The sequence below is a fragment of the Monodon monoceros genome, unplaced genomic scaffold (assembly GCF_005190385.1).
Source record: "Monodon monoceros isolate NGI ecotype Baffin Bay Population unplaced genomic scaffold, NGI_Narwhal_1 Super_Scaffold_19, whole genome shotgun sequence".
In the NCBI taxonomy this organism is placed as follows: domain Eukaryota; kingdom Metazoa; phylum Chordata; class Mammalia; order Artiodactyla; family Monodontidae; genus Monodon; species Monodon monoceros.
In genome coordinates this window covers 86,999,549-87,022,094 of record NW_021703775.1, presented here as the reverse complement: position 1 = coordinate 87,022,094, position 22,546 = coordinate 86,999,549, and the positions used below count along the sequence as shown (strand labels likewise).

The 22,546-nt window shown below is 50.9% G+C and overlaps 1 protein-coding gene across 3 annotated transcripts in view; it reads right to left on the bottom strand.

Annotated features, from left to right (window-relative positions):
* MYT1L (myelin transcription factor 1 like) overlaps positions 1–22,546 on the bottom strand; it is a 133,520-nt gene that overhangs the window by 45,886 nt on the left and 65,088 nt on the right. For all 3 annotated transcript variants that reach the window (XM_029232120.1, XM_029232123.1, XM_029232124.1), the window contains exons 13-14: positions 22,164–22,285; positions 21,222–21,290 (exon numbers count right to left, since the gene is read on the bottom strand). In XM_029232120.1, coding sequence (XP_029087953.1) covers positions 21,222–21,290; positions 22,164–22,285 — 191 coding nt within the window. The remainder of the gene's footprint in view (positions 1–21,221; positions 21,291–22,163; positions 22,286–22,546) is intronic.

The window sequence follows — 22,546 nt, the reverse complement described above, 5'->3', positions numbered from 1 at the left end:
GCTGTCCTCCGTGTTCCTGTCTCTTGCCGGTCTCAGGGCCCAGCAGCCGGCGCCCGCCCTCTTGGGCTCCGCGTCTGTGGCTCAGGTGGACGTGGCGAGGGGGAGTCTGGTTCCTCCCTCCCAGCCTGGACCTCGGCGGCCGATCCGTGCAGCGTTGCTGTCCTGCTCAGGTTCCTGATTAGCAGACTAGGTGCTGAGCGTCCCAGCGCTGGTGTGGATGCTTCGGTGTGCGGGCGTGTGGGCTCGAGGGGCCTGTCCCAAATGCCCTTCCTGGTCTCAGCGGGTCTCAGCAGCCAGGGGACTGTTCAGCTGTGGCTCAGGAAGCGAGCCCGTCCTCCACCTAAGCGCCGGCTTTCTTTCCAGCCAGAGTTGGCGAGCTGCCTTATCCTGTCCTCGGTCTGTGGGCCCTGGCACTGCCCACCCAGCTACTCTCGTGGGGGAGGAGGGCTGAGGATGCTTTCTGGGGGGGCATCAGCCTGCTGACCAGTGAGGCTGTGGACTGACCAGGTCATAGGTCGTGAGCATCTTTGTGTGCGGCGCTGGGTGGGGGACTCTGTGCCGAGGAGAGGTGAGCCCAGCACCCGGCACCTGGTCCCTCCCCTGACCCCGGCCCTGAGGTCCAGCTCTGAGGCAGAGGAGGGACAGGATGGACGGTGCCCAGCAGCACTCAGGACCCTCGTCAGGAGGAAAGAACCAAAGTAACACAACTTAGCTGTTTTGTTTTTTTAAAGGTGGGCTGGGTCACAGAAATCCTGCATCTCTGGGAGGCTGCTGACCTTTTGCCCCTGGCGCGGAGGACAGGCCCGGAACCCACTTAAGCTTCAGTGCAGTGTGGTTGGTAAGAATGGCCACTCTCACTGACCCCCATAGTCCCAGGCCATTGCAGGGCGAGTGCCAGTGGCCACTAAGGCCTGCATGAAGCAGCGGATGGTCCCACTGCTCACCTAGGCTCCCCAGCAGCCCTGGGTGCTGGGTTCTGCTACCTTCACCCAATCTCACAGACGAAGCAGGCACAGAGGTGCCCAGGATCGGCCCCAGGCTGGGCTTGGATGCCAGCTGCTGGCTCGAGGGCCAGTGGGTTTAACCTGCAGCTGGTCTGATGGGATGGGCTTATGGGACCGTGGCAGCAGGTGCAGACGGAAAGGTAAGAAAGGACACATTTGAGGGATGCTCGGAGTGAGCCTGGGAGGGCAGACTGGGGTCATGTGGGGATAAGCACCCATGGGGCCACAGGAAGGGGGAGGGGAAGCAGGGAGGGTTGGGACCTGGTGGGCGACAGGGAGGGACCCCTCACAGCAGGCACAGTCATGTCCCCTGGACCAGTCACTGGGTGAGAGAAACGGAGGTGCAGGTACAGGTCCCGCCCTCCAGGCCTGGGCAGGCTGATGGGAGGTGTGGGCAGCAGCCCTGGAGAGTCCGCACGCATGGCTACCGGTGCGCGCTCGGTCCGGACGCCCCTCTGCTCGGCTCGCAACAATCTCTGTGCCTGTTTCCTCCTATCACAGGGTCTGGTTCAGACGCGTCAGGTCCTCCTGAGCGCTAATCATCAGCGGGGACAGGGGTCCTTGTCCTGGGGTGTGGCATTCTGCCCGGGGCGCGTCCCAGGTGGCGCCTGGCTGTCCTGGGAGCGGGCCGCAGGCTGCAGGGGGCTCCGTGGACAGTTCCTCTCTCACACCCAGGACGCCGCACGGAGCTGTGGGCAGGGAGCTGAGCTCAGAGGCACAGGTGCTCGTTAGGGAGATAAACAGACCCCAGATCCAGGCCACTGTGGACGCATTGCCACTGCAGATTCTCCATTATTACGTGCACGGAAAACTCTTCCAAGTGAAACCATGTTGTGCAGTCTGCCGATTGTGGAAAAAGTAAATGTCAACAATATCGGTGTGTGTTTAACGGAAGGCAACCTGGATCTGATTTTTAAGAAAATCATTTAAAAATATGGTTGTTCCAGAGCATAGTTTAATGGAAACTTCACTTGCCCAAAACCAAAAATGTGTTTCATAGGAAATGAATCACATTTAAAAATGATTTTTGTTATGTAAGCTGTAAAGAAAGAATCAGAATTATTTTTTGGAAAAAGGAAGGAAGGAAAAAGAGAAAGAAGGAAAGGAGAGGACATTTTTAACTGGGAACATTTAGAGGACCAGAGGACTGCAGTAATTTTTAATTTTCCCGTTTCATCAGCAATTGCGTGGGGAGATCTCTCGGGGGCGGGGGGGGGGGCATCCTTCAGCGCAGAAGTCAGGGCGAGTGTCACCAAGCTGGGAAGAAGGCTCTCTGGAGGACATTCCGTCCCCCCTGCAGCACTGCCCTTCCCCACCCCGCGGCACTACAGGGTTGCCCGACACTGGGAGGGACCACAGGATGAGGGAGGGAGTTGCTATGGCAACTCCCTCCCTCAGTCATCCGCATGGTGCTACAGGTTCTCTGTGTGCAGGAGAATTGGGAAAACCTGGTTCTGAGCAGAGAGAGCTGAGGGGGAGGCTGCCCCAATGGCTGGGGAGGGGTGGGGATGCCGGGGAGGCAGGGAAGGCCTTTCACAGGGTAGGGCTCAGCTCAGCCAGCCTCTCGCCCGAATGGCAGCACACGACCAGAGCCAGGAACTGTTGGGACCCACACACTGGCCTTCAGAGCTTCAGGAACCAGGGCTCTGAGGGCCTGGAGGGCCGGGGGCCTCCCTGCAGCCGGCACCCCTCGGGGCCACCTGAGTGACAGTGACTCAGAGCTCAGTTGGCACTTCTGTGTCCCAGGACATAGATCAGAGTCCTATGCTGCTACCATCCTTTCCCTTCAGGCTACTAAGGACGACACATTGGGCTGGGTGCGCACGTGTGTGTGCAACACACCCACAGGCTCATGGAGGACAAGCTCGCGTGGGGCTGAGGGGAAGCGTCTTCTCCGCAGATGGGAGGACCACGGCGTCCCCGGGCTCTGTGGCCTCTGTGCTCCACAGCGGGGACCTGCACCCACCAGGCTCTGACACGTCCCTCCTCTTGTCAGCCCTCCCCAGACTTACCCCATGGCTGCTGTCTACCCGGGTCTAGAGGTAAAAGATCTCGGGTCAAAAAAAGCCACGTGACTAGTCCAGGATGCCCGGCTAGTAAGTGGCCAAAGAGGGCTGTGACTCTAATTTGCACGGACCCGGAGCCTGTGTTTGCCTCATTATGTGGCAAGGACACTCATTTCTTATACCAGGAAAAGAGCTCTCGACCTAATAAGCTGTTTAAATTTAAAGGACATGAAAAATAAACGAACGTCATCCCTTGCTTGTCGAAGTAAAAATAAACGAACGTCATCCCTTGCTTGTGGAAGAGGCCGTGGGGGGCCTGGCACATTCTTGCCTCACATGCTTCCAGGCCGAGGTGTCAAGCACGGGGGTTGCTTCCTCCACCTGTAGGACGCCAGTTCTTACAGAGGCTCCCGGACATACTGAAGTCCAGTCATAAGACTTTGTTCATTGAGGTGATTCACTGACATTATTTCCTGGCCCAGAGAAGACTGGCTCCCTTGCCAGAAAAGCGCCGTGAATTCCAGGAAGTCCTCACGCTCTGTCACCATTGGCCGCCTGGGGACTGGCCTTTCTCTGGCTGTTCTCAGCTCCACTCCCCTCTGTTGGACGAGGGACATGGAGAGGTCACAGCCTTTCCACCTCCTGGGGGTCCCCAGAGAGAAGCAGCCTCCCAGCTCCACGGGGCCCCTCCCGGGCTGCGCCAGGAGCCTGCTGTCCGCTTGGCGGTGGGGCGGGGGCGCTCTACCTCCGCAGAGGGTTGCCGAAGCATCCCAGCCCTCACCTCTGCCGCTCGCAGCTCTCCAGCTGTCTTTGGACCAGACCAGCCACGGGTAGAAGACAACGAAAGCAGCTTTCTTCTCCTGGACCTGGGCACCAGCCTTGCCTCAGACGCAAGTCCACCATCAACTCTGAATCACCTGCTCTGGTGGGATTCTGACAGGGGCACTTTCCATGACTTTTATCTTTCATTTGTGCAATTTATCAGCGCCTACCACACACCAGAAACGCCAGTCACGTCGTTTTCTCCTCTAGTTTATGGGCGATTGGGCTGAAATCCCGTGTGTGCGAAGAGAGGCTTGGAAATTTCAGCGGAAGCGTGATACTCCAAGTCGCGCAGCATTGGACCTGTTTCCCGTTGGTGGAATAGTTTCCAGCGTGTGGAAACCCATTCCCTCAAGATATACCTGGGTTTCAGATGGTCGTTTCTCCTCCTCTGGTCTTAGCATTTTATTCACCATGCCCTCTGCTAGAGCTGTTTGTTGGTGAAATGGATACATTTGGCATTTTGAGTCTGCACGGAAGGGCAAGGAAAGGGCAGCAAATGGCTATTAGAGGAAACCAGCAGGTGAGGAGGTACCAGGTACAAGGTGGCCCCTCATTAATCCTGAAGCCCTTCTGGTTTCTGGAGTCAGTGAACCTGCTTCCCAAAGAGTGTAATTTAGCCTCACCCAAAACTCGTTATTTTGATGAACTGAAAACCACATGCCTTAGAGTCTAAATGGGATCCTCCTCTATTAGGCAACTTCCTTAACCCCGAAGGCCGACTCCTTAAAGCGATTGGGAAGTCTGGACGTGCCCCGATGGAAGGGCTGCTGGGGGGCTGCTGGAAGGGACACCGGCTGGGCCGACGGGTCCTGGTCCGATAGCCGAGTCTCTTTGTGACGCTGGGAGGGTCGCTCAGCCTCCCTGCCCCCTACGCCCTGCCCTGCAGGAGGGTCGTGAGCGCCCCTCCTCTGCTGAGCACAGCACCCCCCAGCCTTGCACCAGGCCCAGACGCAGCGTGACCTCGGGGGACCCACACACACATCCTGTGAGGTCGGCAGAAGACGTCACCCTCACTTTTTCTAGATAAGAGAACTGAATGTCAGAAGTCTAATCAACTCACTGAAGACCACGCAGCTAGACAGAATAAAAGATCTGAACCGACGTTCTGTGGCCCCAAGTCCTGTTCCCCCCTCCTCCATCTCACCTGGCCCAGACGCACCGCCGGCCTTGCACCCTGAAGGCAGCTGCCTGCCCTGTCTGTCTTCAGCTTCTCAGGGCCGCCATGGATGCTGAGATCATCGGTTGTGCAGATGAAATGACAGCAGAGCATTTGGAAAGAACTCAAGTGCCAGAAAGTATAAGATGCCATGAAGTATACGAGGACTTGAGATTTAAAGCAAGGCTATCGTTTCTGATACCAGGAAGTTAACGTCAAAGGCTCCCTGAAGATCACGCCTGAGACGGAAGTTCAGGAAGAATCAAAATGGGTTTGCATGAGATGAGGTATTTGTGGAAAAGCTACAGCACGGTCCACGATACACTGCCTGCTAACTAGTCCAGGGGACGTGGGTGCAGCCTCACCCCGGTGGAGCCGGCATGTAACTAGGAAATTTGAAATGCTATCTGTTGTAGACTAGACTGCCTAGGACATCGGGATCTAGTCTGCTTTAGATCTACGAAATGGGGAGAGAAGAAAGAGAGGGTTTCTCAATATCTCTGGCACTGTTCTGACCCACAACGATGCCCAGGGAATAACAATGCCTCTGTTTCCACCATGTGCTCGTCTTAAAACACACGTCATCCAAAAAAGGCAAGGGAACTGCAGCAAGTACTCAAGGCACATTGGAAAGTAAAGAAATGACAGAGAAAAAGATGATCAAAATATGCCAGTTGGGAAAATTTTTAGAATTCAGAAAGTGGGGAGAAGAGAGTGAAATTAGTAGGGGGTGAGATCTGATGTGAGTTTGATGGGCTGATGGGCATTTTTATTTGATGATTTTAAACCTGATTTGCACGTCTGATATGAGCATTTTAAAATAATACCATATTAGACAAGAGAGAGAAAAAGACATATTAGGAAAATGCAATCCTTTTATCTTTGAAATATTTTGATCTTGGTTGTTGGAGTTTCAAACATAAGAGGTTGCGTTTCATTCATTTGTTGCTGGAATTGGGTCAGACTTTGGGGGTTGATTATCTTTGTCTTTCTTCCCCTGACCTCCCTCACCCCCAACCCAGCTGGCCTCACGTCTGCGGAGGCACCTTGGCCTGGCCCACCAGGCCCCCATGGGCCGTTCCTGCTTTCCTGTTTCCTCTCAGGCCTCAGTCCTTCATGAAGAAACTCTTCTCTGGGAGCCGGCGCTGTCCTGAGACCTCTGCAGACAGAAGCCCATCTCGTCCTTACCGTGAACCATCAGGTGGCTGTCCACAATGCCCGGCTCGGGACGTAGAAGGGAGAGGGCGGCAGGGCTGGGCCCTGGAGCCAGGAGGCCTGCTGGGGGTCCTCGCCGCTAAGCCCTGGGCCTGCTCCTGAGTCCCCGGAAGGGAGTCCGGGACCACCCAGAGGTGGGAGGAGGTCACCTCTTGACGCTTACTGCCCTTCCTAGGTCGCACTTGTGCAAACCCGAAGGTGTGAAAATGTCTCCTGGTATCTAAGGGGCCTTTATCAGTGCAACTCGAATGTCCCGCCTGGACTTTTAAAAGGGTTTTTACAAAGAAAGCAGTTAATCGACAGACCTCAAATACTCACAATGAAGCAATAAACAGGATTTTAAATTATTCCTACTTAACTTAAAAACTGGCTCCATTTGATAGCCCCGAGGAACTTAAAGCCAGAGACAGGCATTTTCAAGGGCGAAAAAAATCTTGTCATGACGTGACACGGGGAGAAAAGCAGAAACACCTGAGAGAGACGGCGAAGACCCCAAGTACACGGCGACAGCGTGACCGAGTCACTGCGGGATGATTCTGGCAGGAAGGTGTGGCTCAGCCGAAACAGACCTCCCTTTGGAAAGAGGCCAGAAGTAGCAACAATGACTGGAGTCCACTTCACTTCACCAGGGACGTGTCCAGTGCTGAGCGTGACCCAGGCCCCGTGCCAGGTGCTGCGCTTGCCCCCAGCCCAGCCCTTCTGAGCCCACCTGCCCGTGGCCCCCAGGGAGCCCTGACCCCATGCGGTGAGAGGGCTAAACTGAAAACACAGCCCATTCCACTTTAAAACAAACAAACCTAAATGGAAAGTCCAACGAATAGATACACATTCCTTGGGAGTCAAAAACTTTGGAGAAGAGAGCATACGCAAAGTTATATGGCCGAAAAACATCTGAACTGAAAGTCTCGGAAAGGACAAATCTCTTCAATCTAACACATGTCACAGGTGCTGGAGAGAGACCGCCAGGGACGGCCAGAGATGGCAGAGGGGGTGGGGTCTATGGGGGGGCTTTGCAGGAAGAGAGAAGCTACAGTCAGGAGGGAGGAGGTCGGGGGGACCACGGGAGGTGCCCCGATTCCCCCGGCGAGAGGATAAGCATCTCACTGCCTTCCACAAACAGCCATGTCTTGAAAACAGGTAAAACTCACTTTCTTTTTCTTAGACAAGTTTTAAACGTGGGGTGGGTAGACGTGGAACGATGCAAGCTGTCCCTTCCCGTAAGTCTTAGGTCCCCAGCTGTAAAGGGGTTGCCTGCACCCCTCTGCGCTGCTGACTAAGTGGCCTGGCGGTCGGGAGAGAGAAGTGCTTCTTCTTCCCCTTTTCAGAGTTGTGCTCAGGCCCTCCAGCTCCACTGACCTGTGGCCAGTGCTGGCCGGGCCTGGCTCTCGTCCTCCGCACCCATCCCTGCCCCCCCGCCCCACAAGGATGCTGCGAGTCTGCGCAGGGCTCAGGGCACAGCTGACGGGCAGCTTGGCCTCCCACTGGACAGTGATGCTGTTTCCTCCCCGGCTTCCCATCCAGCAACCAAGAAGGTATGTCTTTCCTCCATTACTCACTCGGAAATCGCCGTCCTGGTGCAGGAGACGCCACGTGCGTCCAGCAGCAGAACGCGTCCAGGGCCGCGCCATGCATGTGCCACCTGGCTTTCACCTCCGCACGTCCCTGACACTGATGCCGCCCATGTGCAGCTCTGTCCCCTGTACAGAGGCGACCTCATAGAGCTAGCCCGCCACCACTGCCTCCTTTGCACCCAGGGCAACAGTGTTTCCGAATTCACCAGAACCTTCCAGGTCATCTGGCCGAATCCCCTCCCTCCACAGTGGAGGTCTGGGGCTCAGAGACGTGGCCGCATCTGCCCAAGGTCACCTGGCTGACCTGTCTGCAGACCCCACTACTTTCCCTCCGCAGTTCTCCCTGCAGAATTCCTGGGCTCTTTACCAGGCTATGTTGTACAAGTCATCTTGTTCTGATTCGTTGACTGATTTACTCAACGGCTTGGGTTCCCAGCGCAGTGCGAAGTGCTGTTGAGAAGGAGTTGGATGCTGAAGTCCTGAGGGGTGCCCTCAGGAACCTCTGCTCTGTGTCCGGTCCACGTGACCACACAGCCACAGTGTAAGATGGGACATGATGTCTGCAGAAAGAAGCCAGGGCGCCGGCGTTGTGGCTGTGGGATCTAAGCCCAGGTGAGGGGATTAGCCAGCTCAGCGAAGGGCTGACCTGGCTCCATGGCTGGGCTCCTGTAGACGGTGGATTTGGATCGAGAGGAGGGTCAAGGAAGGTCACCTCAAGGGGATGTGCCTGCTTTGCAAAGGGCCAAGAGGGGGAGGGCACCAGAAAGTTCTTGCACCATGAAGTATGCATACATTGTAGACAGTTACTTGAAGAATTAAGAAATATGCATCTCAGGATCTCTCAAGCCATCTTTAAGCCTCAAGGTGAAACAGTGTGCAAATCTACGTTCAAGGTGAAACCAAGGCTAGTCTCCCATGAAAGTACATCCAGCTTCACCGTCCTCCCTCTCTGCCCGATTCAGAGCTGGGGGTCACCCGCCTTAAGTGTGGATGTGATCCTCACGGCAAGAGTGGAAGCAGCACCGTTTGATAATCAGATCATTGCCGGAAACAGTTGCTCCGAAAGGCCCTCGTTTTCACACTTTCCCAACCTTCTCCCAGTGCGTCCGTTCAGCCTCAGCCTGACTTATCCAAGGAGCCCGGCAAGAAGAGTGAGCGTCAGGGGAAAGTGGGCAGGTGAGGCCCCTACCCCGATGGATGGAGGTCCTGTCGCTCTGACAATGTGTTAAGGAAAAAAACGCATCACCACAGTCACATTTAAATGGTCCCCAGTGGTTACAGAGCTATCTTCACAAGTCAGATATACTATTTCCTTTTTGAAACGTCGTCCCATCCAAACACAGCCCGTGGTGCGATTTGTGGGCTGGCTGCCACCGTCAGTAAGTGGGAAATCCTTGGTGCTGCCCCATTCTATTGGGAGGAAAGGGGCCTGCCAGACATCGGAGGGAACGTATTTGTGACGGGCTTGGAAGTTTTGTGATAATTTCCGTTTCCAGGAAGTGATCAGGTTACCCCGGGGCTCCTCCCACTGAGTTCAAACAGGAGACCCGGAGGCTGGGCTGTGGCCTCGGTCCTTGTCTTCTCCGCCGACACTCACTCCCGGTGATTCATTCTGCTAGTTGATCAGCTTTACTCGCCATGTGTATGTTGGCGACCTCCACATCCAGGGTTCCAGCCCCCGTCTCTCACGAACTCTGCGGGTGCTCACACGACCCTCTCCTGACCACCTAGGACATTCAACCCTCCACAGCCTGGCCCACTCCCCCCCCCCCCCCCCCCCCCCCGACTCCCCCGCAGGCTCCTCCTGTTTTCGGAAACTGCAGGTGCTGGGGGCACCTTTGGGTGGCGCGGATGCTCTCACACTCACGCCACATCGTGTTCCTCGGGCAGAGCCCCCAGGTTCTGACCGCTCCTGCAGCTGCTGTGCTCCTGACCTCGCCTGTGGGATCATCTCCAACCCGGAGGGTCGCCACGGCCTCCCAATGGGCCTTCCTGACCTCCTCTTGGCAGGAACTGGAGGGATGAGTGGAAGACGTCAGGTGATGTCTCTGCTGTGCCGAAACCCAGCCGCCTCAGAGTGGAGATCAGAGTCCTGCCAGGTCCTGCAGACCTGATGGGATCTGATCCCTGACGCTCTGCTTCACGTTCTGGAACCTTCCCCTGGCTGTCCCTCCTCGGACCCCCAGGCGTCCCTGCCAGCATGCGGGGCCCGTGTTCCTGCTGTTTCCCCGCACACGGGGTTTTACACGCAGACCCCAGGAAGAACACATGCCCTTAGCCCGTGGTCCTTGTTTCAGGCTCAGCTGTGGGAGCTGTCGGGTCTGTAAAGTGAGCCGTATACGCACAGAGCTCGTCACCTCACTTCACAGGGTACCGTCCCGTCCCGTCTGTGATCCACCCGAGATCCTAACTGGGCGGAGACACCCTTGTCGGCTCACGGGGCCGAGGCCCCGGGGGACCGTGCACGCACCAGCCGCCCGCGTTCCCGGGGCTTGGGTCTGTGTTTGCTCGTCGTTCCAGGCCAAGAGGGAAGCTACAGAAACATCCCCTCCCACCCCAGGAATTTTATGCCGCTATTAGAGATTCCATAACCTACACAGTACACAAAGAAGCAGGCCTCAAGATCCTCGAGGGATGTGATTAATAATATCATTAATAATAATTAGTTAACATTTATCAGAGAGATGAGATTATACATAATTTTTCTTCCCCCACTTTCTCAAGTTTTGGAGCGTATAGTAGCTTTGTTTCCAAAAATGTCATTTAAAAATGCCGTGGTCTTGTTAAAATCACACTCTCCCCCTCTTCGCCAAGAGCCCCTTACACGTGCCAGCGATGGGCGATTGCAATTCCTCTCAACAGAGGGCAGGCGTGTAGTAAGGCACCACCACCACCTGACCACAGGAGGACAAGAGCGGAGGGGATGCGAAGCCGCCATCCAAGCGCCCGTGGCGGGGGCGTGGAGCAGGGAGGTGCGTGGCCCTGTCCCGCCGAGGCCAAGATGGAGCTGCCCTCTGTGGCCCTGGGGTTGAAAGTGAGCTAAAAGAAGCCACCAATTTGAGCCCCGGGCTGTGCGCCGTACGCTGCGGTGGCATCCTCAGGATCCGGCCGCTAATGCTACCTGGGATGGGGAGGGCCTGAAGGTCACTTCCGTGGGGCAGCGTTCCCCACAGGTAGCGGATAATTAAGGGCAGAAGCCAGCTTGAAAGAGAAGTATTCCAGCTACTAGTGGAGAGCAGGCTTCTAACAACCTCGATGCCCCAAGTATTAATAATGCTTATGCTAATTATAAGCCAGGATCACTTAGTCCTTAGGGGGCCTACACAGCTCCCTTTGGTGACACCTGCTTAACTAGACTTGAATCTCTGTACAAGTTTGAAAGTAATAAAGTCAAACATATTTTTAAAATAACATAACGGAGGCTCTCCACTACCTTGTATTGAATACTGCCCGAATGGTCCGAAACAGTGAGGTTTTGGTGTAACATGCAAATATTCTGTTCTGAAAACACACTGTGAAGCTTATATAATATTTAGTTTTAATCTGTCTATAAATGGCATTAAATTAAAAAGAGGACAGCATGTAAATATAAAAGGGCTAACCTCTCTGTCAATGGCTTAATAATATAACAAAAATGTTGAGGACACAGACGCTAAAAAAATCATAAACTTTTCAGTTGTAGGACTAAAATATTCCTGAATGTGTATTAAAATGTAGTAAGAGTATATATGACGAACAGTATCCATGAAGTCTAAGGTTCCATGTGGCACTGTCCACTAAGGATGTCCGCTTGACAGTGTGGCTACTTAAATCTGAGTTCAGAAAACGAAGTGCAATTAGAAATGCGTTCCTCAGCCCCAGTGGCCTCGCACGCTCAGTAGCCACGTGTGGCTGAGGCTGTCCTCCTGGGCATCGCCATCACCCCACAAAGTGCTGCTGGACAGTCGTGTAAGTTAGAAACTCATTTTGTAAAGCCAGATCACATTTTCATTTTGATTATTAAGAAAGTATTTGCACTTAAGTTTTTGTTTCCTTAAAAAGGTCAGGTAAGAGTGGGAGTTCTCGTCTCTCTCTACTATCCCAATATTCTCCAATTCTCTTTGAAGGTAGCAGGATTATTGTGGACAGAGAACAGGATTAAGCACGCGGACCACCTGCAGACAGCTAAGCAGAATCCACAGGTGTCTGGAACACGTCTCTCTTTGTACAAATGCAAAAAAGAGAGAATGGAATAGAAGGGATGTGATTTTCCTTGAATTGTGGCTCCTGGAAGATCAGGGATCACGTTTAGGGACAAGTACACAGGTACGTTACATACACAGACGGGTCAAATGCGCAGACAGGTGGGATCACTCCCTACAAGCATCCAGGCTCCCAGGCCGGCCTCGGCCCATCAAACACCCCCTTCACCCGCTCAGAGCCAGTCTTTCCAATCAAGAAAGAAACCCAAAGAGGATGGTTCTCTTTCCTGAAATTGCTAGCAAAAAATGCCCTCCGAAATCCTTGCTGGTAACTTCCCAAAGGGAACGTCTACTTTATTTCCAGATTCGCTCATTTTGCTCGAGGAAACTATAAATTAGTGAAGTGTTTACGGGAATAAAACCTCAAATTTACAATTAAAGGCCAACGTAACCTGCTCCTGGCTGGTCAGACCCTCATTTCCTTCACAGAAGCAGCTTCTCTGGTAGCTCAGGGCTGGGGTGGTGACCAGCCGCTGAGCTTGAAGGAAGCCCATTTGTCAGAACTGCCCCAGAGGAGCCCAGAATGAAATGAAAATGGGACCAGATTCCCAATAATCAGGAAAGGCCAAATTTAACTAGATGTAATGTATGGAGAGGACTCAGACAATTCAACACGTTTTATGAAGGGCCGTGTGTCTGGCTTTGAGTCCTGGCCTGACAACACAGGCAGCAAAATCCATGTATTCACACAAGTGTGTGTTTACACATTGACACGCAGCATATTTAAATACATATGTACATACATTTAAAGTACCTTTAAAATGGCAGTATTTAAAATTGTAAGGAAAACATTTTTTTTCCTTCTGTTCACATGTACCAAATATGCTGTATGGTTTATATTCTCAATTGTATAAAGAAAGTAATTTTGCAGTTAAAAAATGAATTTATTCAAAGAGTCATTTTCAAATAGTTTGTAGTAGGTGGATTATTTTAGTTTGGATTAGATGACAAATTGTGTTCTATTTATTTAGAAATAGTATCATTCAGTACTGTCTGGTATCTGTATTAAAATTTCACCATTTCAAAACGGAGGAATGGAATGCTAAGAAATATTTCGTAAGGAAGGCCTTTTTCGTGGCCTTGTTCTGGATTTAAAACCTTCCCCAAGTTTTTCACAATAAAAAACATGAAAATCTCAAGGCCAGCTGTAAGTTAGAAATTCAGCCCCATCCCCGGGAGGGCTTCCTCTCAGGTCAGACACAGTGGCCACTGTCAGCTCGTTTTTAAATGGCCAGTGTATGGACTGTTCAGGTGACAGGACAGATTGGTTTAGCCCAGAAGACAGCAAGTAAGGCAGGTTGAAGGTGAAATGAAACACGGATGCCAGCTGAATCCACACTTGAGGTAACAAAAAAGGATGCTGCCTCTCCAGGGCCGGGGAGCAGGGGTTGCTGCAGTGACACCCCTCGACCAGGAGCCCTAAGGAGGATGGTTCAGGCCTACAGAGCTTTCACACAAGACTTTAATTAGTTTGTGACTTGGCTGCTAGTGGATCGGGGATCTGGTCCACATTCATCACGTTTCATTTAGTTTCAATGAAAATGGGTGATGAGGCACCAACGAACAACTTAAAAATTCAGTTTCTACGAGCCGACGAAGCCCGGATTTTACGGCAGCCTTTCAGCCCACCCAGCAAATCCCTCATTTTGAGGAGAGAAGGGATCCCTAAGAGCGCAGGGGGCCAAGCCAAGGCACCTTCCCGTGGGGCGGTGCTCAGTATGACAGACCGCCTGCAATGAGCCTTGCTTCGGCCTGGACGGCTGACTCCCCTCTGCTTCCACTCCCAACCCGGCTGAGCGGCGCTCGGGGCTCCGGTCCCCTGCCCGGACCATGCTCCCCGCAGCCGGCTCTGCCCGGCCCCTCGCTGGCCCCTCCACGGCCCCGACAGCACGGCCTCCTCCCGGCCTCAGTGTGTCCGTCTGCTGCCTGCGCCTGGACCAGTTGAGCTTAGGCACTGGCCCACGACCTCTGCTCCCCAGCCACCCCCCAACCCCGAAGGTCGCCTCCCAGGATGCCCTGCACGGGACTGGCCATGGTGCCTTGAGGGCAGAAATGGTGTCTTATCTCTGGGTGCGGATTACAAGTTTTTAAAACGAAAGAATGAAACAGCTCTGTTTATGGTTTTCCGGGAGATGCCCTCTCCCGGTTTTTGCTTCCGACTCGAGGCTCAGGGACTTTGCAGAACATCCCTCTTTACTGAGGGGATGTGAGCACAGAGGGGAGGAAATGATTCCCGGGGCAGCAGAATGCCGCCCACACGCTGATGGCGACAACCAGATGTGAGAACACCTGTGCTGGCCCGCAGATGAACACGTGCACACCTGCATACACTCACACACACGTGCACACACGCGCACACGCACACACATACACAAGGCACTACAGAAACATGGCAGGGAGAGCCCAGCACACAGGCGCCCCTTTCTGCAATCACCGCCCACCCCCAGGGTTCCAACGGATGTAACTGCCGCAGTGTCTTTCTTCTCTTTATTTTTCTTTCTAAATTAAAGGACTTGCTATAAAGTCCCCAAAGCCAGAGGCTCAGAAGATTTTGGAGTGAATTAAAGTTCTCCTTATTTCAGGGAGGTCACAGAAGTCATTAAGTAAACGTTAAACTAACGCTTACATTTTCCTCCTTTGAATTCTGCTTAATGTTGTCACAAAGCCCAGCAGTTTAACACGAGCTGTGGGACTTGCGTGTGTCGCCGTGGTGACGGTGACAATAACTGAACATCTACAGTGAGCCGGGTACCAGGACTCTCCCATTTCACAGATGAGGACTTGACGCCTCTCTGACGGGAGAGGCCGGTCTCTGTGTTTTGTTTTGCAGAAAGAGTTTATTGGTACAAAGCTGTGTCTTGATTAGTCAACTTCCCTCCTACACCTGTGCCTTTCTTTGACGACTGAAGTCTGGTTTTTCACTCTGCAAACTTCCTCATAACCTGCACCCAAACCTGGAAGATGGTGGAGAATAAACAAACCAAAGACAAACACACCTAGACTGCATTCAAATACTGCCAGAGAACTCTGCAGTTGCTTTTGTAAAGCGCAGATCCCTTTATAAAATAAATTAAATATCAACGTTTTCCTGTGTTTTTTGCTTTGTTTTGTTTTTTGTTGATTTGCATCTGAAAATGGTTAAAGGTGATTAAAACATAACCCCAGACTCAAACCCCTGGAACTCTCCCTTAATAATCTGGGTCTAGGGACTTCCCTGGTGGTGCAGTGGTTAAGACTCCATGCTCCCAATGCAGGGGGTCCGGGTTTGATCCCTGGTCAGGGAACTAGATCCCATGTGCCACAACTAAGAGTTCACATGCCACAACTAAGGAGCCCGCAAGCCGCAGCGAAGGAGCCCTGGAGTCGCAACTAAGGAGCATGCCTGTGGCAACTAAGACCCAGCACAACCAAATAAATAAATAAATAAATAAATATTAAAAGAAGGGATTTAAATAATGTGAGTCTAATGTCGGCTATTAGAAAGAGAAGTAGCAGGAAGGGAGATTCCTGGCAGATCCAGTTACAACAGCAAACTACCCAATGACACTTGGCAGCTGCGCCAGCATCCAGGGAGGTGGGCCCTATGACGCTACATGGCTAAGTCCGCCTGTTCCAGAAACAGAGAGAAGAACCCAGGCTTTCCCCCAGAACCCTCCGTTAATAAGAAACTCAGTGAACCCAGGCCAGAGCCACACTGCATTGCTTTATTTACTATGTGTTTGTGTGTTCATTCGTTGGAGTGGGAGTGTGTGTGAGTGTGAGAGCTTGTGCGTGTGTGTTCATGAGTGTGAGTGCGTGTGCATGTGTGAGAGTCTATGTGTGAGAGTGTATATGAGTGTGAGAATGTGCACACGTGTAAGAGTGTCAGCATGTGTGTGAGTGGGTGTGTATGTGATTGTGTGTGCGTGTGTCAGTGTGTGTGTGTTAGCATGTGTATTTGTATGTGTGAGTGCGTGCGTGAGAGTGAGTTTGTGTGAGTGCATGTGTGCAAATCTATGTGTGTGTGAGAGTGTTGTGTGAGACTGTGAGAGTGTGTGCGCGCATGTGAGAGTGGGTGTGTGTGAGTGGGTGACTGTATGTGATTGTGTGTGCGTGAGTGTGTGTCCGTGTGAGAGTGTGTCTGTGTGAGTGTGTGAGCATGTGTGTATTTGTGTGTGTGAGTGCGTGAGCATGTGTGTGTGCGCTGTGAGTGTGTGTCTGTGGGTGAGTGTGTGTGTGTGTGTGTGTGTGTGTGTGTGTGTATAACTGGAGTCATCCTCAAACATCCTTATTGTAGAAGTTTTCCTATATTGTGCTCCCCTGAATTTCCTATATGGGACTTATTTTAAATTGACCTTACTTATGGTTAAATAAAAATCTATCTGCTGCAAGCTGTACTTCTTAGGGTATTTTTAGAAAAATGCTGCAGCACAAACTTTATCAACATTTTACAGATGTTGAAATAGAAATTGTGGGACGAGGTTCTTCCTGGGGATGACAAAACCCCTGTGAACAGTTTTCCACGACTGCTGGTCATGTCCCACCTGGAAGTTTAGCTTCACAGGACCCAATCCCCTGTTTAGTCCCCCGTGTGGGTTATGAGAAAACACTGCATGAGACCTAAAGTTAAAAACTTCAGAGAAAGAAACTCAGAATTTCTATTTTTATGTAGTTAAGCATAAACCTTTAATTCTCCATCGAAAACCAACACCCCTAAAGGGACACTAATTTTGAAACGGTAGCATGAAGTGTGGAAAAGGCGCTTGGGCCAAGTTTGGTGACGGCCACTTACTGACTGAGCTGCCCAACTGCCCGGACTCAGTTTCCACACCTGAGAGGTGGGTCCAAGCCCCCCACCTTCTCAAGGGCCAGGCGCGCAGAGAAGGCTCCGAGCCTCGTCTAAATCTCAGGTGTGCATTGCTCACCGGGTCCCAGCAGGTCGTGTCTATGGTGTGACATGAGCCCCAGATGCCTGAGGCTGGTGCCCTTCTCCCCCACAGACACTCACGCGTATGCACCAGGTGTGCTCAGGTGGCCCTGCTGCTACGGAATAAAATGATTTTCTAACTGAAAGGAGGGCGTCTGAGGGGTACTCCTTGAAGTGAAAGATCACGTATCACATGCCTCCCCCAACGTGAGGGCCAGAACCTCAGCATAACTTCTACTGTAAGGCGTTAACTGTACAGAGGGGTCCACACATCCTTCCACGCAGAGACATGTCCTCTGTGAAGGCCACAGCCCTCAGTCCACGGCAGCTGTAATTCACAAAGTCCCCTGGATTTACTACTGTGAACCGGGAAGGCGGAAGGTAATCGAAATGAGGATTAGTTCTCAGAACCTGGTATGCACTGAAAGCGGGTGAACTTCCTGCACCCGAAAGAGTGGAAGCTGTGGGCGGAGTGAGGCTCTATTAGACCCTGGTAAATAATCCTCCCAACGCCAGCACGACATGCATAGCTGAAGAAATAAGCCCTCGGAAATTCTAGAAATAGGGATCCCTTAGAGAAAAGTCATATCTTGGCCTAAGTTCAAAATTTTAATTCTTTTATTTAAATATAGGTAACCAGGTTTTAAACAAGGTTTTTTTTTTGAGTATGTGGTTAAAATTCCTCTGCGTCTAAGGTGAAAATACCTGGGAGACATGCCTCGGAAAGACAGAACACACAAGAACGATTCAAATGTCAGAGAACCCAAAGGAGGACCCCACCCACCCCACGAGGATTAAATCAAAGTCCAAAGGTGAAGAAGTAAAGAGAACCAGGGACGGACAATTCCTTCTCCTGCAAGGACCCTCATTAACCACAGGGATTCTGGTTCTATGACAAAGACAGGAATAACAAGGGAGAATCTAAATGTGGCCAACTGAGCGTGAACGGGAGCCAATTTGGGGGCCTGTTTTTAGAGCTAATTGCCTCTGATCTAAGTCAGTTTTTAACCGGTTTAAACCGGTCATGGAGGTGGCTAAAACACCTGCATCACGCCCGTGTCTGTGCTGATCTCGCATCTGGAAGTAGGAAAAAGAATTTCCGGCTGGGAGGATGTGGTTTCTTACAAAAATATAGGCCGAGGATGATGTGATGTGATTTGCAAGTTCTTTCAGGGGATCTTAGCCAAGGAAACTTTTAGAGAAGAAACTTCCCTCTTGTCAGGCAGAGTCCTCACCAAAAAAATCACATTCATTTGGACAATTTCATTCTTTTGTTTTCTTCCTGGCCTGGGGTCTCAATGAACGTCGCAGTCAGGAGTCCTCTGGGGGGGTGGCTGTTCCTGGGCATCTGTGTAGCATCATGAGAGGCGCTGCTAGTCTCGGGGCCCTGGGTCGCGGTCATCTCAGGTCCCCTCGCCTGCCTCTGGGGCTCCCTCCGCCAGTGCTGTCACCTGCCTCTGACCCAGCCACCAACCTGTTTTCTACGCCAGACGGACCAGGGACAAGAAAGCAATAGTTGCAGAGACTGAATGATATTCACGAACACATTACATTTTAATACAGGTTCAGTTTACATATTGCACATAATTCGACAACACGATCGGCTTCTTTTTAAGACTATCCCACATGTGCTGTTCTAGATGAGAATGGAGCAAGGTCTTATCTCAGGAAGTTTAAGAGGATGGAGGACCCAAGACCCAGAGTGTATCTGGCAAAACTCGTGTGTCTGAGATCAAGAATGTCCTGTTAACGGCCAACTAACAAAATTCAACCTCAGAAGTGACGAGGGGAACATTCCCAGGAGGTTCTATTTCTTAGCTGCTGCAGAAGTGAGAAACATTTTTGAGGCAATTGGGACCCACTTCCTAAGGTGTCTCTATGAAGAAGTGGAGATCACTGCATCACACAAGGACTCTCTCAATCAGGCAAGAGGCTGTGCAGCGGAAATTGACCAAAGCTTTTAAAATACATATGTAAAGAATAAGCTATTGAAAAGAGCACATGCATGAATTATTCTAGAGAAAGCAGTTGCAAATCCTAAAGGGATTCATCTCTGCTCCTGTGCACAGGAAAGGCTTTATGACCCGCATGAAAAAGCCATGGATGGAGGGCTGTCATCAATTAAAAGATTAAAGGAAAAAAACCACATTAAAATATATGGTTCCCTCAGTTGAGAAAGACTTATCGTTAAGTAAAAGATGGTCATTTAAACATCAGACTATTTGTAGTAGACGTGTAAGTGAAACCCCTAGTTTTGAAGATCCATTCTTAAAAACAAATCATTTCAGAAAATTGGTCAAGTTTGGATTTTCCAGAAAAAGGGTCCATTGAAGTGGGATTCACTTGCTGCAAAGACAAGTTACAGGTGACTGTGGCCTTTAGATCAGCGTCAATCAGGAGAAGCCATCGCCCTCTGGGAGATACTCACCTCCCACCCCGACCCCCAGGCGGAGGGAGGGAGGGAGGAGGGAACAGACAGCCCGACACCGCCCAGGAGGATGTGAAGAGAACTCGGACCCCACTCTGAAGATGAAGATGGTGTGGACCATCACGCCATCTTCCAAGAAGACAGGACAAGAAGAAAGAGTCAGCAGCGGAGGAGAAGCAGGTCTGCCTGGGACTCCAGATCAACACAGCCTTCCAAGCCCAAAGTCAGAGGATGCAAAGCCATGAAAACCAGACCCATCAGAAGCCCACTCTGGTCTCTGGGGTCTGGAGACCACCAAGGAGAAGCCACACCAGATGCAAGTCGTCCACAGGCTGCTTCCCTGTTTACAGCAGGCCTGTTGGAACTGGAGATGGCAAAGCATTCCTCAGCAAGAGAGTCAAAGGGAAGTTGCCACGTTCTGATGTTAGCCAAGTTCCAAGTGCAGTTAACCACGTTTTGATCGTTAGGGGAATATGGTTTCAAGCCGTGCAAAAAGGAGGTCTTAACACAGCGGCCTGGGAGGTTCTTGCTAATTCTGTCCATTTGAGGTTCTAAAAGCTATTTGTCCGTCAGGCACCGCGAGGACGGCTACAGACTTTACAGCTGTTAAGTAAGAGGACGACCTCCTGGTGTTTACACGCCATGAAGAGAACTCCCAGGGTCTCGTGCCGGAAGGGCTAGTTCAGTAGGTCACTGAACATGAGCAGGTGATCTATGGCGCTAGGGCCCTGGGCAGGGATCCTGTAAAAAACGACACGGTGTGAAACAGAACCCGCGCTCTGCGGATGCCCTGGTCTGTCTCGAGGGAGTGGGAGCACGGGGTGGGGTCCTTGGGAAAGGAATCCAACAGGGTCTGAAAACAGAATCTTCTCTGCGTTGGAAATAAAGCCATTTCCAAACAAAATGGAAGCTGAGCAATTTGACGTGATGATTTTTATAACAGGCCAGGTAATTAAAAACAATTATTTGGGAATCTAGATTCTCATTATGATATGGAATGTTCAAGTCTTGCCCTTCTTTCCTTACAGACACCTGAATATCCCTTCTAACTAGATGACCAAAGGTCTTAATCTGATGTCAATGGCTTGGACTGACTTCTTCCAAAACCTGTCTAGTGACTGAATATGGATGTATATATGTGCATATGTATGTGTGTGTGTGTGTGTATATATATATATATATATATATGTATATATGTGTGTGTATACACACACACACACACACACACACACAAAGAAGAAAACCCTTAGTCTGGTGGTGTAAATGTAGCTGACCAGATTCATGACGAAAAGATAGAGAAAATTACAGGCTCAGAGGAGAGAGAGGGCCGAGTTGTCTGTGCACTGGTAAAAGCCTTAGTTAACTGGGAGTTATCACTGCCCTAAGGAGTCTCCGTAGCTACAGCCACAGTACACTCTGAAGGAATTAGCTACGGTCATGGTGGGCTTTTGTCATTCGTGCTATTTAAATATCCATTTTTAAAGTGATCGTATTAACTACTGACTTTTAAGAAATCAATTTTTGACTTTTTACATTACAATCAATCACTTCCTAAAAGTTTGAGTAACTCTGTAAAACTTCCCTTCCACGTGCATGCACATCTGGAGAGAAAATACCTATACTTTAGAAAATTCAAGATAGAAGAAGGATACGATATGAAAAAGCTGGAGGTAAATGAGAGGGAAAAGGCAGATGGATTGTCCAGAGAAGTGACTAATATCCTGAAGCCCAGTCATGTGTGCTGAATTGAGGCGCTGACGCACACAGGTGGCTTTTTAAAGACATTTTTTTCTTTGCAAACGACACGTCCTTTTTGTTACTACCAAGTGAATAGATTTTAGAAAGAGAAGGATTTTCGTTAAATCTTACTTGAGTTCTTGTGAGCTGGTGGCCAGCATACTTCGAATGCTTTTGTCAGCCAGCGGGCAGCCCGACAGACTGTAAGACAGGGCGGAAGAGTCAGGTGAGTAGCCCCGAGGCCCAGCTTACGTTCCCGAACAAACACAACATAAAACTGAAATTAAAAAGTTGAATGCAGAAAAGCGATGGGGCAAGTGCTGTATATTGAATTTTGTTGGTATAATTAACTAATTCATGTTTACATAGAAATTGAAGGAAACATGTCTTTCCAGAAACTTGAAAAAATAAGATTCAAATATTTGTGCCCTTTGGTCTCAATGTTTGTAAGTCACTTTCCAAATTTAGGTAGTTTGTTTCAAAATAAAAGACATTATACAACACGTCAATTAGCATGCTTTTGAAGGTCAACATATAGCACTTAAAGGGGTGACACAGAATTCAACGTTTGTACTTGGACAGCATTGTTGAGGTAAGCTGAAAACAATAAATTGAAAAGACAGAATCCACCATGAGAAAAATGAAGGCACACCTTCTATGTGAGGCGTAATTACCAGTCACATGACCACTCCCATCACACCTTGGTGTTGGACATCTGCCACCAAACAAAAACAAAACAGCCAAAATAGTAAGTATGTTTGAAAAAAAAGCTTGAAAAAAGTTTCATTGTTTCCAGTTTAGCTGCAATGTCTGCACAGGGATTTAAGCGCCCTGAAGAAAAGCTGCAAAACGCACAGGATTACATGGAAATGGTGTCTCCAGAGCACAGAGCATCGCTCAGAACAAGCGCGTCCACGGCTGGCCTCTCGCTCCACCCGACTGGCAGTTGGGGACATTTGTACGCTGCGCATGTCGCATGCTCAAACGGCAAGGCATATACAGACCCGGTTTAGAGATAAGCCAAAGAAAGGGAAGGTTCAGAAGAGTGATAATTTCACCTCACGTCATGCTTACGTTATCAAGTCCTTCTTGCTCTCCTTGCACTGGGGGTACTTGGGCTTGGGGCTCGGGATGGTCACCTCCCCCGGGTACCTTCTTTCTTCTAGAGCCTCCTGGAAGGGATCCAAGTCTTCCGGCTGCGGGCAGAACACAGCTTCAGGGCCACACCGATGACGCTGGATACACAGACCAGAGGCTGCGTCCCCCCAGGGGATGGCTGCCCTGCATTGCCCACCTGTCCCCACCCTACCCTTAAAGTCACGATGCACCCTCACCCTGAGGATGCAAACCCAACTTCGCTGAAAGAGTATCTCTCTCTTTGGGCGACTTTAATTTCTCATCACTTGCTCTAAATTCCTAAACTTAGGGTAACCTGTCAGTGGGCAAATTCAAATTCC